An 18,505-nucleotide genomic window follows, 5' to 3' on the forward strand; every position below is an offset into this window, starting at 1 on the left:
ACAACTGCATCCAAAGAAGTTCTAAAATTTTTGTCATCACAGAAAAGCATTCTATTCACTGCTGTAACCAAACTCTGAAAAGTATTCCAAGTTTCAAAAAAATCCAATGCACAGGTGGGTAATTTCACAAGCATTCAGTAGTGAAAGGGTTGATACAGTAATTGTGCTTACAAAGTAAACCATACAGATTGATGCAATGAAAGGTGTATTCCTACAGCTCCCACTTGAGTTACCTGACTGGAAGGATCCTACCTGATAAAACAGCTTCCACCATTGTGATTTCACATATGTACAGATAAGAGGAAGATGAAATTAGAAAAACAGAAGTGGTGGAAGGAGATTAATGATCAGGCATGCAACACTTATAGTGAGGATCATGTCCATTTGGAAGCAACTAGTGCTCACCAATCTGCCTATTAAAAGGGCATTTTTTTAATCTGAATTAGAAACATATCATATAAAATCAAATTAATTCTCTTAAACAATGCATCTGCCTGCATACCTTTCTGACAAAATGGTCTTTTCCTCAATACTCTCAAGCAGGGATGAAATCAACTCCTCTTTCTTCCCAGTAGATGATATCTGCAATGTTAAGTTTATTAATCATTTCAGCATCTCGATGAGAGACAATAGGCAGGAAGGGAGGCAATCATCCCTACAAAAATATAATGACAAGGAATGTCTTAGTTAAATGGAAAATATAAAGGGGCTAATGGGGAGGTAGTAACAAGTAGTGGTGATGTGAGAAGATGGAATGAGTATTTTGAAGGTTTGTTGAATGTGTTAGATGATAGAGTGGCAGATATAGGGTGTCTTGGTTGAGGTGGTGTGCGAGGAGAGAGGGTCAGGGAGAATGGTTTGGTAAACAGAGAAGAGGTAATGAAAGCTTTGTGGAGGATGAAAGCGGGCAAGGTGGTGGGTTTAATGGTATTGCAGTGGAATCTATCAAAAAACGGGGTGACTGTGTTGTTGATTGGTTGGTGAGGATATTCAATGTATGTATGGCTCATGGTGAAGTGGCTGAGGATTGGCAGAATGAATGCATAGTGCCATTGTACAAAGGCAAAGGGGATAAAGGTGAGTGTTCAAATTACAGAGGTAAAAGTTTCCTGAGTATTCCTGGGAAATTATAAGGGAGGGTACTGATTGAGAGGGTGAAGGTATGTACAGAGAATCAGACTGGGGAAGAGCAGTGTGGTTTCAGAAGTGGTAGAGGATGTGCGGATCAGGTGTTTGCTTTGAAGAATGTATGGGAGAAATACTTAGAAAAAATATGGATTTGTATGTAGCATTCATGGACCTGGAGAAGGCATTTGACTGAGTTGATAGAGATGCTCTATGGAAGATATTAAGAGCATATGGTGTGGGAGGCAAGTAACTGGAAACAGTGAAAAGTTTTTATCAAGGATGTAAGGAATATGTACGAGGAGGAAGAGAGGAAAGTGATTGGTTCCCAGTGAATGTCAGTTTGCGGCAAGGGTGCATGATGTCTCCATGGTTGTTTAATTTGGTTGGGATAGAGTTGTTAGGCACATGAATGCAAGAGTTTTGGAGAGAGAGGCAAGTATGCAGTCTGTTGTGGATGAGAGGGCTTGGGAAGTGAGTCAGTTGTAAAAGTCGGTGACTGAATTTGGTAAAGTGTGTGAAAGAAGAGAGGTGAGAGTACAGGAGAATAAGAGAAGGTTATTAGGTACAGTAGGGTTAAGAGACAAGTCAACTGGGAGGTAAGTTTGAATGGAGAAAAACTGGAGGATGTGAGGTGTATTAGATATCTGGGAGAGGATTTGGTAGCAGATGGAACCATGGAAGCGGAAGTGAGTCACAGGGTGGGGGAGGGGGTGAAGCTTCTGGGAGAAGAATGTGTGGAAGGCGAGAACATTATCTCGGAAAGCAAAAATGGGTATGTTTGAAGGAATAATGGTTCCAACAATGTTGTCTGGTTGCGAGGCGTGGGCTATAGATAGGATTGTGCGAAGGAGGGTGGGTGTGATGGAAATAAGATGTTTGAGGACAATATGTGGCATGAGGTGGTTTGATCGAGTAAGTAATGAAAGGGTAAGAGAGATGTGTGGTAATGAAAATAGTGTGGCTGACACAGCTGAAGAGTGTGTACTGAAATTGTTTGGTCAAATGGAGAGAATGAGTGAGAAAAGATTGACAAAGAGGATATATGTGTCAGAGGAAGAGGGAACGAGGAGAAGGGGGAGACCAAATTGGAGGTGGAAGGATGGAGTGAAAAAGATTTTGAGTGATCGGGGCATGAACATACAGGAGGGTGAAAGGCATGCAAGGAACAGAGTGAATTGGAACAATGCAGTATACCCGGGTGGAGGTGCTGTCAATGGATTGAACCAATACAAGTGAAGTGTTGAACAACAACTGACTCACTTCCCAAACCCTCTAATCCACAACAGACTGCACACTTGCACCTCTCTACAAAACTCTTGCATTAACCTCCCTAACCACTCAATCCATAAAAGAATTAAACAACCATGGAGACATCACACATCATTGACACAAACCAACATTCAGTGGGACCAATCACTTTCCCCTCTTCCTACTACTACACATGCCTTACATCCTTGATAAATATGTGTGAGAAAGTAACAGGAGAGACTGAATGCAGAATGGAGGGAACGAGGAGAAGTGGGAGACCAAATTGGAGGTGGAAGGATGGAGTAAAAAGATTTTGAGCGATTGGGACATACTTGCACCTCTCTACAAAACCCTTGCATTCACCTCCCTAACCACCCTATCAATAAAAGAATTAAACAACCATGGAGACATCACGCACCCCTGCCACAAACCGACATTCACTGGTAACCAATCACTTTTCCGTCTTCCTACTCCTAACATCCTCGATAAATATGTGTGAGAAAGTACCACGAGAGACTGAATGCAGAACAGAAAAAGGTGAGAGCAAAGAATGTAAGGGGAGTTTGGAAGGATTGAGATGTATTTAGGGAAGCAGTGATGGCTTGCACAAAAGATGCTTCTGGCATGAGAAGCATGGGAGGTGGGCAGATTAGAAAGGGTTGTGAGTGGTGGGATGAAAAAGTAAGATTATCAGTGAAAGAGAAAGCTAGGAGGTCAAAAGAAAGATGCAAAAGGTGAAAAAAAGGGCAAACGAGTTGGGGCGAGAGTGTATCATTAAATTTCGGGGAGAATAAAAAGATGTTTTGGAAGGAGGTAAACAAAGTGTGTAAGACAAGAAAACAAATGGGAACATTGGTGAAGGGGCAAATGGGGAGGTAATAACAAGTAATGGTGATGTGAGAAGGAGATGGAGGAAGTATTTTGAAGGTTTGTTGAATGTGTTAGATGATAGAGTGGCAGATATAGGGTGTTTTGGTCGACATGGTGTGTGAAGTGAGAGGGTCAGGGAGAATGGTTTGATAAACAGAGAAGAGGCAGTGAATGCTTTGCGGAAGTTAAAACTCTGCAAGGCGGCGGGCTTGGATGGTATTGCAGTGGAATGATTAAAAAAAGGGGTAACTGTGTTGGAATTACTAAAAAAGGGGTGACATGTGTATGAGTAGGAAGAGAGGAAAGTGAGTGGTTCCCTGTGAATATTGGTTTGCGGCAGGGGTGCGTGATGTCTCCATGGTTGTTTAATTTGTTAATGGATGGGGTTGTTAGGGAGGTAAATCCATGAGGTTTGGAGAGAGGGGCAAGTATACAGTCTGTTGTGGATGAGAGGGGTTGGGAAGTGAGCTGGATGTTGTTCACTGATGATACAGTGCTGATGGCTGATTTGGGTAAAAAAACTGCAGAACTTGGTGACTGAGTTTGGTAATGTGTGTGAAAGAAGAAAGCTGAGGGTAAATGTGAATAAGAGTAAAGTTATTAAGGGACAAGTTAACTGGGAAGTTAGTTTAAATGGAGAAAAACCGGAGGAAGTAAAGTGTTTTAGATAGCTGGGAGTGGAATTAGCAGCGGATGGAACAATGGAAGTGAGTCACAGGGTGGGGGAGAGGGCGAAGATTCTGGGAGTACTGAAGAATGTGTGGAAAGCAAGAACATTATCTCAAAAAGCAAAAATAGGTGTATTTGAAAGAATAGTGGTTGCAACAATGTTATAATGTTGCGAGGCATGGACTATAGATAGGGTTGTGTGGAGAAGGGTGGATGCATTGGAAATGAAATGTATGAGGACAATGTGTGGTGTGAGGTGGTTTGATTGAGTAAGTAATGAAACGGTAAGAGAGATGTGTGGTAATAAAAAGAATGTGGTTGAGAGAGCAGAAGACGGTGTTTTGAAATGGTTTGGTCACTTGGAAAAAATGAGTGAGGAAAGATTGACAAAGAGGATATATGTGTCAAAGGTGGAGAGAACAAGAAGTGGGACAAAATTGGAGGTGGAAGGATGGAAAGAAAAAGATTTAGAGCAATCAGGGCCTGAACATACAGGAGGGTGACAGCTAGATACTGAAAGTGAATGAATTTGGCTTTTGTTTTTTCCTAGCGCTGACCTCGCATGCAAAGGGTTGGAGAGGGATGCTGTTTCATGTGAGGCGGGATAGCGACAGGAATGGATGAAGGCAGCAAGTATGAATATGTACATCTATATATATGTATATGTCTGTATATGTATAATTATGTATACGCTGAAATGCATAGGTATGCTTATAAGCTGTGTGAGCATTTATCAATATGCACATGTATGTTGGTGGGTTGGGTCATTCTTTCGTCTGTTTCCTTCAGCTACTTTGTTAACATGGGTGATGGCAAAGAAGTATAATAAATATAAATAAATATATATATATATATATATATATATATATATATATATATATATATATATATATATATATATATATATTTTGATGTAATGAAATCCGAGTGCCGTTGTTGCGCCCGCTGGGCCATCCATCCCTTATCTCCTTGGCTTATGGGTCCTGTCCTCCCAAGGGCAGGGTTCTGGCGCCCCACATCACCGAGGTAGATGGGTCTGCTCCACACAAGCGTGCATCTTCTGACAAGAACACGCACGTGTAGTCACACGAACGAATATGCCAACACGGACAGCTCCCTGTACCGGTCGTGAAGTAGGGGGAAAAACAACCCTCTTTCCAGTAACACTGAGTTAACGAGAGGAGGGCTACCGAGAGCAGAGACATCGATAAGACGTCTGAAGGCAAGACCGATTTCGACGATGAAGGCCTGCACTGTGGCTGAGAGATTTGACTTGAGGAGGCAGAAGTGATATTGTGACAGTGATTATGTCAGCGTCGCGTCGCCTCGCCGCAGTGTATCGAGACAGACTTCCCCAGAACTTTTAAAGGGGAAGTAGGTGTTTATGGTTGTGTTACTGGAGTGATAGTTTTCATGCATGGTGTTTTTGACAAGAAAATAGTGAAGTTGGAGAAAAGTGTAGCTTAGACATTGAAGCTTATTGATACAGTGGTGAAATTGATGAGAACTGCTATTGACGTTTGTGTGAATAAATTGTACATTTCCCTTTCCATAGCCAGAGGTTGAACCATTATGTGACATTCATTTTTTTCATTCATTTCAAGCTAAAAGTTTGTTTTCTAAATTGTTTCTTACATTTTCCATATGTATATATATGTATGTGTGTGTGTGTGTGTGTGTGTATGTGCGTATGTGTGTGTATGTGTGTGTGTGTGTATATGTATATATATATGTATATTATCCCTGGGGATAGGGGTGAAAGAATACTTCCCACGTATTCCTCGCGTGTCGTAGAAAGCGACTAGAGGGGACGGGAGCGGGGGGCCGGAAATCCTCCCCTCCTTGTATTAACTTTCTAAAATGGGAAACAGAAGAAGGAGTCACGCGGGGAGTGATCATCCTCCTCGAAGGCTCAGAGTGGGGTGCCTAAATGTGTGTGGATGTAACCAAGATGTGAAAAAAGGAGAGATAGGTAGTATGTTTGAGGAAAGGAACCTGGATGTTTTGGCTCTGAGTGAAACGAAGCTCAAGGGTAAAGGGGAAGAGTGGTTTGGAAATGTCTGGGGAGTGAAGTCAGGGGTTAGTGAGAGGACAAGAGCAAGGGAAGGAGTAGCAATACTCCTGAAACAGGAGTTGTGGGAGTATGTGATAGAATGTAAGAAAGTAAATTCTCGATTAATATGGGTAAAATTGAAAGTTGATGGAGAGAGGTGGGTGATTATTGGTGCATATGCACCTGGGCATGAGAAGAAAGATCATGAGAGGCAAGTGTTTTGGGAGCAGCTAAATGAGTGTGTTAGCGGTTTTGATGCACGAGACCGGGTTATAGTGATGGGTGATTTGAATGCAAAGGTGAGTAATGTGGCAGTTGAGGGAATAATTGGTATGCATGGGGTGTTCAGTGTTGTAAATGGAAATGGTGAAGAGCTTGTAGATTTATGTGCTGAAAAAGGACTGATGATTGGGAATACCTGGTTTAAAAAGCGAGATATACATAAGTATACTTATGTAAGTAGGAGAGATGGCCAGAGAGCGTTATTGGATTACGTGTTAATTGACAGGCGTGCGAAAGAGAGACTTTTGGATGTTAATGTGCTGAGAGGTGCAACTGGAGGGATGTCTGATCATTATCTTCTAGAGGCTAAGGTGAAGATTAGTATGGGTTTTCAGAAAAGAGGAGTGAATGTTGGGGTGAAGAAGGTGGTGAGAGTAAGTGAGCTTGGGAAGGAGACCTGTGTGGGGAAGTACCAGGAGAGACTGTGTACAGAATGGAAAAAGGTGAGAACAATGGAAGTAAGGGGAGTGGGGGAGGAATGGGATGTGTTTAGGGAATCAGTGATGGATTGCGCAAAAGATGCTTGTGGCATGAGAAGAGTGGGAGGTGGGCTGTTTAGAAAGGGTAGTGAGTGGTGGGATGAAGAAGTAAGAGTATTAGTGAAAGAGAAGAGAGAGGCATTTGGACGATTTTTGCAGGGAAAAAATGCAATTGAGTGGGAGAAGTATAAAAGAAAGAGACAGGAGGTCAAGAGAAAGGTGCAAGAGGTGAAAAAAAGGGCAAATGAGAGTTGGGGTGAGAGACTATCAGTAAATTTTAGGGAGAATGGAAAGATGTTCTGGAAGGAGGTAAATAGGGTGCGTAAGACAAGGGAGCAAATGGGAACTTCAGTGAAGGGCGTAAATGGGGAGGTGATAACAAGTAGTGGTGATGTGAGAAGGAGATGGAATGAGTATTTTGAAGGTTTGTTGAATGTGTCTGATGACAGAGTGGCAGATATAGGGTGTTTTGGTCGAGGTGGTGTGCAAAGTGAGAGGGTTAGGGAAAATGATTTGGTAAACAGAGAAGAGGTAGTGGGGGCTTTGCGGAGGATGAAAGCCGGCAAGGCAGCAGGATTGGATGGTATTGCAGTGGAATTTATTAAAAAAGGGGGTGACTGTATTGTTGACTGGTTGGTAAGGTTATTTAATGTATGTATGACTCATGGTGAGGTGCCTGAGGATTGGCGGAATGCGTGCATAGTGCCATTGTACAAAGGCAAAGGGGATAAGAGTGAGTGCTCAAATTACAGAGGTATAAGTTTGTTGAGTATTCCTGGTAAATTATATGGGAGGGTATTGATTGAGAGGGTGAAGGCATGTACAGAGCATCAGATTGGGGAAGAGCAGTGCGGTTTCAGAAGTGGTGGAGGATGTGTGGATCAGGTGTTTGCTTTGAAGAATATATGTGAGAAATACTTAGAAAAGCAAATGGATTTGTATGTAGCATTTATGGATCTGGAGAAGGCATATGATAGAGTTGATAGAGATGCTCTGTGGAAGGTATTAAGAATATATGGTGTGGGAGGCAAGTTGTTAGAAGCAGTGAAAAGTTTTTATCAAGGATGTAAGGCATGTGTACGTGTAGGAAGAGAGGAAAGTGATTGGTTCTCAGTGAATGTAGGTTTGCGGCAGGGGTGTGTGATGTCTCCATGGTTGTTTAATTTGTTTATGGATGGGGTTGTTAGGGAGGTAAATGCAAGAGTCCTGGAAAGAGGGGCAAGTATGAAGTCTGTTGGGGATGAGAGAGCTTGGGAAGTGAGTCAGTTGTTGTTCGCTGATGATACAGCGCTGGTGGCTGATTCATGTGAGAAACTGCAGAAGCTGGTGACTGAGTTTGGTAAAGTGTGTGGAAGAAGAAAGTTAAGAGTAAATGTGAATAAGAGCAAGGTTATTAGGTACAGTAGGGTTGAGGGTCAAGTCAATTGGGAGGTGAGTTTGAATGGAGAAAAACTGGAGGAAGTGAAGTGTTTTAGATATCTGGGAGTGGATCTGGCAGCGGATGGAACCATGGAAGCGGAAGTGGATCATAGGGTGGGGGAGGGGGCGAAAATTTTGGGAGCCTTGAAAAATGTGTGGAAGTCGAGAACATTATCTCGGAAAGCAAAAATGGGTATGTTTGAAGGAATAGTGGTTCCAACAATGCTGTATGGTTGCGAGGCGTGGGCTATGGATAGAGTTGTGCGCAGGAGGATGGATGTGCTGGAAATGAGATGTTTGAGGACAATGTGTGGTGTGAGGTGGTTTGATCGAGTAAGTAACGTAAGGGTAAGAGAGATGTGTGGAAATAAAAAGAGCGTGGTTGAGAGAGCAGAAGAGGGTGTTTTGAAATGGTTTGGGCACATGGAGAGAATGAGTGAGGAAAGATTGACCAAGAGGATATATGTGTCGGAGGTGGAGGGAACGAGGAGAAGAGGGAGACCAAATTGGAGGTGGAAAGATGGAGTGAAAAAGATTTTGTGTGATCGGGGCCTGAACATGCAGGAGGGTGAAAGGAGGGCAAGGAATAGAGTGAAATGGAGCGATGTGGTATACAGGGGTTGACATGCTGTCAGTGGATTGAATCAAGGCATGTGAAGCGTCTGGGGTAAACCATGGAAAACTGTTTAGGTATGTATATTTGCGTGTGTGGACGTGTGTATGTACATGTGTATGGGGGGGGGGGTTGGGCCATTTCTTTCGTCTGTTTCCTTGCGCTACCTCGCAAACGCGGGAGACAGCGACAAAGTATAAAAAAAAAAAAAAAAAAATATATATATATATATATATATATATATATATATATATATATACATATATATATATATATATATATATATATATTTTTTTTTTTTTTACATTGAAGTAGTGATCACTTTTATAGTGTACAATATTTCTTAAATGCATAGTGTTTTTATAAATTGATAGGCTCTTTACTACCATTTCAGCAAATTTGATAAGTTTTCAATGTGCATCTTTGTATCAGGGAGAATGGTATGGTGTATTAGGTTGGATCTAATGCTGCTTGTTTTAGATTTTCATCTTCTCTTGTCACCTAGGGCACCTTAAATACTGAACAGTTAAAGTAATTTGTGCATTGCACATTGGCTCTTAGTTGGACTATATTCTAGTACTGATTTTTACCCGGGTGCTGCTTTGAGCTTCACATTCCTTCCCACCTCTCTTTTGATCATAGATATCATTTCTTTCACTTGGTCATACTTCATAAGGTATTCCAAGTATATGATGTTGAAATTTATGTCTGAGAGACAAAAGATTCTTTAAAATAGAAGGAATTGCATCCTTTCTGAGCATTTAATTATTGAAGTAAGAAAATGATTATTTTTTCCATTAAACTTAGAATTTTAATATTGACATAGATACAAAGACTTTCATTAAAAGTAGCATTTTGTATAATGAGTTGCATTCATGTATTAGATATCTGGATTTTATCTTAGATCTGTTTTATATCTAAGTGTTCTGTAGTTGGTATGATCCTTGTAAAAGGTTGGAAGTAGGAACATGTTTTGATAATTCCCATGCTTAAACACATCATTATTTGTAGTTTGTACAGTAAAGAAGCACTCATTCCTGTACAGGGAGTTAATTCTATTTGGGTGTGATACTTACCTCTCCTTCCCTGGACTTTTATCACACGTGAAAAGTCACTTTTGATGAGATTGTATCATCAGTGGACAAAATGGGATGCAACCTCGAACCCCATAAAAGGGGTCCTGGCACTGCATGATAAATTAATCAGAAAATTGTTTAAGAGAGAAATAGGAATTTCTTTGTTTTTAGAGTACTGATGGAGATTAATTTTGCAATTGAACAACTGTCACTTTTTATCATACTTTTCTTTACATATATTTCTCTCAAATTTTAGAGTTAAGGGTAACACTGTGGTATGCTAGAGGTGGAGGGCATGGAGGTGAATCATATGTTGTTTCCAGACAGAGATTTGGTGACAGAAGAAATTCCAAAAGCTGGTGACAGTTTGGGAGAGTTTGTGAAAGGAGAAAGCTAAATGGGAAAAAATTAAGGTAAGTAAGTGCAGCAGGGGGATAAGACAGCATGTTTTGAATGTGGAGGTGCGGAGGAGACAGTGCTTTAGGTACCTAGTGTGTGGACATGGCAGTGGTTGGAACCATAGGTGCTGAAGTGAGTCATATAATGGAAGGGAGCTAAAGTCCTAGGGTCACTAAAAGAGCATGTGTAAGTAGAAACCTCAGGCTGTCAGAGCAAAGATGGGATGTTTGAAAGTATAATAGTCCCAACAGTATTATTTGTTATCCCTGGGGATAGGGGATTAAGAATACTTCCCACGTATTCCCTGCGTGTCGTAGAAGGCGACTAAAAGGGGAGGGAGCGGGGGGCTGGAAATCCTCCCCTCTCGTTTTTTTTTTTTTTTTTTTTTTTTTTTCCAAAAGAAGGAACAGAGAATTGGGCCAGGTGAGGGTATTCCCTCAAAGGCCCAGTCCTCTGTTCTTAATGCTACCTCGCTAACGCGGGAAATGGCGAATAGTATAAAAGAAAAAAGAAAAAAGATATATATATACATATATATATATCTATATATATTGATGATGATGATACAGCCCTGGTGGCTGATTCATGTGAGAAACTGCAGAAGCTGGTGACTGAGTTTGGTAAAGTGTGTGAAAGAAGAAAGTTAAGAGTAAATGTGAATAAGAGCAAGGTTATTAGGTACAGTAGGGCTGGGTGTCAAGTCAACTGGGAGGTAAGTTTGAATGGAGAAAAACTGGAGGAAGTAAAGTGTTTTAGATATCTGGGAGTGGATCTGGCAGCGGATGGAACCATGGAAGCGGAAGTGAATCATAGGGTGGGGGAGGGGGCGAAAATCCTGGGAGCCTTGAAAAATGTGTGGAAGTCGAGAACATTATCTCGGAAAGCAAAAATGGGTATGTTTGAAGGAATAGTGTTCCAACAATGTTGTATGGTTGCGAGGCATGGGCTATGGATAGAGTTGTGCGGAGGAGGGTGGATGTGCTGGAAATGAGATGTTTGAGGACAATGTGTGGTGTGAGGTGGTTTGATCGAGTAAGTAATGTAAGGGTAAGAGAGATGTGTGGAAATAAAAAGAGCGTGGTTGAGAGAGCAGAAGAGGGTGTTTTAAATTGGTTTGGGCACATGGAGAGAATGAGTGAGGAAAGATTGACCAAGAGGATATATGTGTCGGAGGTGGAGGGAACGAGGAGAAGTGGGAGACCAAATTGGAGGTGGAAAGATGGAATGAAAAAGATTTTGAGTGATCGGGGCCTGAACATGCAGGAGGGTGAAAGGCAGGCAAGGAATAGAGTGAATTGGATCGAGGTGGTATACCAGGGTTGACGTGCTGTCAGTGGATTGAATCAGGGCATGTGAAGCGTCTGGGGTAAACCATGGAAAGCTGTGTGGGGCCTGGATGTGGAAAGGGAGCTGTGGTTTCGGGCATTATTGCATGACAGCTAGAGACTGAGTGTGAACGAATGAGGCCTTTGTAGTCTTTTCCTAGCGCTACCCCGCACACATGAGGGGGTAGGGGGATGGTATTCCATGTGTGGCGAGGTGGCGATGGGAATGAATAAAGGCAGACAGAGTGAATTGTGTGCATGGGTATATATGTATGTGTCTGTGTGTGTATATATATGTGTACACTGAGATGTATAGGTATGTATATTTGCGTGTGTGGACATGTGTGTATATACATGTGTATGGGGGTGGGTTGGGCCATTTCTTTCGTCTGTTTCCTTGCGCTACCTCGCAAACGCAGGAGACAGCGACAAAGCAAAATAAATATAAATATAAATAAAATATTGAGGTGTCTAAATGTGTGTGGATGTAACCAAGATGAGAAAAAAGAAGAGATAGGTAGTATGTTTGAGGAAAGGAACCTGGATATTTTAGCTCCGAGTGAAACGAAGCTCAAGGGTAAAGGGGAAGAGTGGTTAGGGAATGTCTTGGGAGTAAAGTAAGGGGTTAGTGAGAGGACAAGAGTAGCACTACTCCTGAGACAGGAGTTGTGGGAGTATGTGATAGAGTATAAGAAAGTAAATTCTAGATTCATATGGGTAAAACTGAAAGTTGATGGAGAGAGATGGGTGATTATTGGTGCATATGCACCTGGGCATGAGAAGAAAGATCATGAGAGGCAAGTGATTTGGGAGCAGCTGAATGAGTGTGTTAGTGGTTTTGATGCCCAAGATCGGGTTATAGTGATGGGTGATTTGAATGCAAAGGCGAGTAATGTGGCAGTTGAGGGAATAATTGGTATACATGAGGTGTTCAGTGTTATAAATGTAAATGGTGAAGAGCTTGTAGATTTATGTGCTGAAAAAGGACTGGTGATTGGGAATACCTGGTTTAAAAAGCGAGATATACATAAGTATACATACGCAAGTAGGAGAGATGGCTAGAGAGCGTTATTGGATTACGTGTTAATTGACAGGCGCGCGAAAGAGAGACTTTTGGATGTTAATGTGCTGAGAGGTGACTGCAGAGATGTCTGATCATTATCTTATGGAGGCAAAGGTGAAGATTTGTAGGGGTTTTCAGAAAAGAAGAGAGAATGTTGGGGTGAAGAGAGTGGTGAGAGTAAGTGAGCTTGGGAAGGAGACTTGTGTGAGGAAGCACCAGGAGAAAATGAGTACAGACTGGAAAAAGGTGAGAACAAAGGAGGTAAGGAGATTGGGGGAAGAATGGGATGTATTTAGAGAAGCAGTGATGGCTTGCGCAAAAGATGCTTGTGGCATGAGAAGCGTGGGAGGTGGGTTAATTAGAAAGGGTAGTGAGTGGTGGGATGAAGAAGTAAGATTATTAGTTAAAGAGAAGAGAGAGGCATTTGGACGATTTTTGCATGGAAAAAATTAAAATGAGTGGGAGATGTACAAAAGAAAGAGGCAGGAGGTCAAGAGAAAGGTGCAAGAGGTGAAAAAGAGGGCAAATGAGAGTTGGAATGAGAGAGTGTCATCAAATTTTAGGGAGAATAAAAAGATGTTTTGGAAGGAGGTATATAAAGTGCATAAGACAAGGGAGCAAATAGGAACTTTAGTGAAGGGGGCTAAAGGGGAGGTGACAACAAGTAGTGGTGAAGTGAGTAGGAGATGAAGTGAGTATTTTGAAGGTTTGTTGAATGTGTTTCATGATAGAGTGGCAGATATAGGATGTTTTGGTCGAGGTGGTTTGCAAAGTGAGAGGGTTAGGGAAAATGATTTGGTAAACATAGAAGAGGTAGTAAAAACTTTGCGGAATATTAAAGCCAGCAAGGCAGCAGGTTTGGATGGTATTGCAGTGGAATTTATTAAAAAAGGGGGTAACTGTATTGTTGACTGGTTGGCAAGGTTATCTAATCTATGTATGACTCATGGTGAGGTGCCTGATGACTGGCGGAATGCTTGCATAGTGCCATTGTACAAAGGCAAAGGGTATAAGAGTGAGTGCTCAAATTACAGACGTATAAGTTTGTTGAGTAATCCTGGTAAATTATATGGGAGGGTACTGATTGAGAGGGTGAAGGCTGGGGAAGAGCAGTGCGGTTTCAGAAGTGGTAGAGGATGTGTGGATCAGGTGTTTGCTATGAAGAGTGCATGTGAGAAATACTGAGGAAAGCAAATGAACTTGTATGTAGCATTTATGGATCTAGAGAAGGCATATGATAGAGTTGATAGAGATGCTCTGTGGAAGGTATTAAGAATATATGGTGTGGGAGGCAAGTTGTTAGAAGCAGTGAAAAGTTTTTATTGAAGATGTCAGGCATGTGTACGTGTAGGAAAAGAGGAAAGTGATTGGTTCTCAGTGAATGTAGGTTTGCAGCAGGGGTGTGTGATGTCTCCATGGTTGTTAAATTTGTCTATGGATAGGGTTATTAGGGAGGTGAATGCAAGAGTTTTAGAAAGAGGGGCAAGTATGCAGTCTGTTGTGGATGAGAGAGTTTGGGAAGTGAGTCAGTTGTTGTTCACTCATGATACAGCGCTGGTGGCTGATTCATGTGAGAAACTGCAGAAGCTAGTGACTGAGTTCAGTAAACTGTGGGAAAGAAGAAAGTTGAGAGCAAATGTGAATAAGAGCAAGGTTATTAGGTACAGTAGGGTTGAGGGTTAAGTCGTTTGGGAGGTAAATTTGAATGGAGAAAAACTGGAGGATGTAAAGTGTTTTAGATATCTGGGAGTGGATCTGGCAGCGGATGGAACCATGGAAGCAGAGGTGAATCATAGGGTGGGGGAGGGGGCGAAAGTTATGGGAGCCTTGAAGAATGTTTGGAAGTCAAGAACATTATCTCGGAAAGCAAAAATGGGTATGTTTGAAGGAATAGTGGTTCTAACAATGTTGTATGGTGGCGAGGCGTAGGCTATAGAGAGAGGTGTGCAGAGGAGGGTGGATTTGCTGGAAATGAGATGTTTCAGGTCAATATGTGGTGTAAGGTGGTTTGATCGAGTAATTAATGAAAGGGTAAGAGAGATGTGTGGGAATAAAAAGAGTGTGGTTGAGAGAGCAGAAGAGGGTGTTTTGAAATGGTTTGGTCACATGTAGAAAATAAGTGAGGAAAGATTGACCAAGAGGATATATGTGTCAGAGGTGAGGGGAACGAGGAGAAGCGGGAGACCAAATTGGAGGTGGAAAGATGGAGTGAAAAAGATTTTCAGTGATCGGGGCCTGAACATGCAGGAGGGTGAAAGGCATGCAAGGAATAGAGTGAATTGGAACGATGTGGTATACCGGGGTCGACGTGCTGTCAATGGATTGAACCAGGGCATGTGAAGCAAATGGGGTAAACCATGGAAAGGTCTGTGGGGCCTGGATGTGGAAAGGGAGCTGTGGTTTCGGTGCATTATTACATGATAGCTAGAGACTGAGTGTGAACGAATGGGGCCTTTGTTGTCTTTTCCTAGCACTACCTCGCAAACATGAGGGGGGAGGAGGTCGTTATTCCATGTGTGGCGAGGTGGCGGTGGGAATAAATAAAGGAAGACAGTATGAATTATGTACATGTGTATATATGTATATGTCTGTGTGTGTATATATATGTGTGCATTCATATGTATAGGTATATATATTTGCGTGTGTGGGCGTGTATGTATATACATGTGTATGTGGGTGGGTTGGGCCATTCTTTCGTCTGTTTCCTTGCGCTACCTTGCTAACATGGGAGACAGCGGCAAAGCAAAATAAATAAAATAAATAAATATATATATATATATATATATATATATATATATCTTTTTTCTTTTATACTTTGTCGCTGTCTCCCGCGTTTGCGAGGTAGCGCAAGGAAACAGACGAAAGAAATGGCCCAACCCCCCCCCATACACATGTATATACATACGTCCACACACGCAAATATACATACCTACACAGCTTTCCATGGTTTACCCCAGACGCTTCACATGTCTTGATTCAATCCACTGACAGCACGTCAACCCCGGTATACCACATTGCTCCAATTCACTCTATTCCTTGCCCTCCTTTCACCCTCCTGCAAGTTCAGGCCCCGATCACACAAAATCTTTTTCACTCCATCTTTCCACCTCCAATTTGGTCTCCCTCTTCTCCTCGTTCCCTCCACCTCCGACACATATATCCTCTTGGTCAACCTTTCCTCACTCATTCTCTCCATGTGCCCAAACCATTTCAAAACACCCTCTTCTGCTCTCTCAACCACGCTCTTTTTATTTCCACACATCTCTCTCACCCTTACGTTACTTACTCGATCAAACCACCTCACACCACACATTGTCCTCAGACATCTCATTTCCAGCACATCCATCCTCCTGCGCACAACTCTATCCATAGCCCACGCCTCGCAACCATACAACATTGTTGGAACCACTATTCCTTCAAACATACCCATTTTTGCTTTCCGAGATAATGTTCTCGACTTCCACACATTCTTCAAGGCTCCCAGAATTTTCGCTCCCTCCCCCACCCTATGGTCCACTTCTGCTTCCATGGTTCCATCCGCTGCCAGATCCACTCCCAGATATCTAAAACACTTCACTTCCTCCAGTTTTTCTCCATTCAAACTCACCTCCCAATTTACTTGACCCTCAACCCTACTGTACCTAATAACCTTGCTCTTATTTACATTTACTCTTAACTTTCTTCTTCCACACACTTTATCAAACTCCGTCACCAGCTTCTGCAGTTTCTCACATGAATCAGCCACCAGCGCTGTATCATCAGCGAACAACAACTGACTCACTTCCCAAGCTCTCTCATCCCCAACAGACTTCATACTTGCCCCTCTTTCCAAAACTCTTGCCTTTACCTCCCTAACAACCCCATCCATAAACAAATTAAACAACCATGGAGACATCACACACCCCTGCCGCAAACCTACATTCACTGAGAACCAATCACTTTCCTCTCTTCCTACACGTACACATGCCTTACATCCTCGATAAAAACTTTTCACTGCTTCTAACAACTTGCCTCCCACACCATATATTCTTAATACCTTCCACAGAGCATCTCTATCAACTCTATCATATGCCTTCTCCAGATCCATAAATGCTACATACAAATCCATTTGCTTTTCTAAGTATTTCTCACATACATTCTTCAAAGCAAACACCTGATCCACACATCCTCTACCACTTCTGAAACCATATATATATATATATATATATATATATATATATATATATATAGAGTGGCAGATATAGGGTGTTTTGGTCGAGGTGGTGTGCAAAGTGAGAGGGTTAGTGAAAATGATTTGGTAAACAGAGAAGAGGTAGTAAAACCTTTGAGGAAGATGAAAGCCGGCAAGGCAGCAGGTTTGGATGGTATTGCAGTGGAATTTATCAAAAAACGGGGTGACTGTATTGTTGACTGGTTGGTAAGGTTATTCAATGTATGTATGATTCATGGTGAGGTGCCTGAGGATTGGCGGAATGCTTGCATAGTGCCACAGTACAAAGGCAAGGGGATAAGAGTGAGTGCTCAAATTACAGAGGTATAAGTTTGTTGAGTATTCCTGGTAAATTATATGGGAGGGTATTGATTGAGAGGGTAAAGGCATGTACAGAGCATCAGATTGGGGAAGAGCAGTGTTGTTTCAGAAGAGGTAGAGGATGTGTGGATCAGGTGTTTGCTTTGAAGAATGTATGTGAGAAATACTTAGAAAAGCAAATGGATTTGTATGTAGCATTTATGGATCTGGAGAAGGCATATCATAGAGTTGATAGAGATGCTCTGTGGAAGGTATTAAGAATATATGGTGTGGGAGGCAAGTTGTTAGAAGCAGTGAAAAGTTTTTATCGAGGATGTAAGGCATGTGTACGTGTAGGAAGAGAGGAAAGTGATTGGTTCTCAGTGAATGTAGGTTTGCGGCAGGGGTGTGTGATGTCTCCATGGTTGTTTAATTTGTTTATGGATGGGGTTGTTGCGGAGGTGAATGCAAGAGTTTTGGAAAGAGGGGCAAGTATGAAGTCTGTTGTGGATGAGAGAGCTTGGGAAGTGAGTCAGTTGTTGTTCGCTGATGATACAGTGCTGGTGGCTGATTCATGTGAGATACTGCAGAAGCAGGTGACTGAGTTTGGTAAAGTGTGTGAAAGAAGAAAGTTAAGAGTAAATGTGAACAAGACAAAGGTTATTAGGTAAAGTAGGGTTGAGGGTCAAGTCAATTGGGAGGTAAGTCTGAATAGAGAAAAACTGGAGGAAGTAAAGTGTTTTAGGTATCTGGGAGAGGATCTGGCAGCGGATGGAACCATGGAAGTGGAAGTGAATCATAGGGTGGAGGAGGGGGCGAAAGTTCTGGGAGCCTTGAAGAATGTGTGGATGTTGAGAACATTATCTCAGAAAGCAAAAATGGCTATGTTTGAAGGAATAGTGGTTCCAACAATGTTGTATGGTTGCAAGGCGTGGGCTATGGACAGAGTTGTGCGCAGGAGGGTGGATGTGCTGGAAATGAAATGCTTGAGGACAATATGTGGTGTGAGGTGGTTTGATCGAGTGAGTAATGTAAGGGTAAGAGAGATGTGTGGAATTAAAAAGAGCGTGGTTGAGAGAGAAGAGGAAGGTATTTTGAAATGGTTTGGGCACATGGAGAGAATGAGTGATGAAAGATTGACCAAGAGGATATATGTGTCAAAGGTGGAGGGAACGAGGAGAAGTGGGAGACCAAATTGGAGGTGGAAAGATGGAGTGAAAAAGATTTTGAGTGATCGGGGCCTAAACATGCAGGAGGGTGAAAGGCGGGCAAGGAATAGAGTGAATTGGATCGATGTGGTATACCAGGGTAGAGGTGCTGTCAGTGGATTGAATCAGGGCATGTGAAGCGTCTGGGGTAAACCATGGAAAG

At 42.2% G+C, this 18,505-nt stretch overlaps 1 protein-coding gene across 3 annotated transcripts in view; it reads right to left on the reverse strand.

The window, feature by feature from the left end:
- Nucleotides 1-312: 312 nt before the first annotated feature.
- LOC139757307 (uncharacterized) overlaps nucleotides 313-18,505 on the reverse strand; it is a 268,133-nt gene continuing 249,940 nt past the window's right edge. For all 3 annotated transcript variants that reach the window (XM_071677699.1, XM_071677700.1, XM_071677701.1), the window contains one exon: nucleotides 313-582. In XM_071677699.1, coding sequence (XP_071533800.1) covers nucleotides 478-582 — 105 coding nt within the window. In that variant the 3' untranslated portion in view covers nucleotides 313-477. The remainder of the gene's footprint in view (nucleotides 583-18,505) is intronic.

This window comes from Panulirus ornatus, chromosome 25 (genome assembly GCF_036320965.1).
Source record: "Panulirus ornatus isolate Po-2019 chromosome 25, ASM3632096v1, whole genome shotgun sequence".
NCBI lineage: Eukaryota > Metazoa > Arthropoda > Malacostraca > Decapoda > Palinuridae > Panulirus > Panulirus ornatus.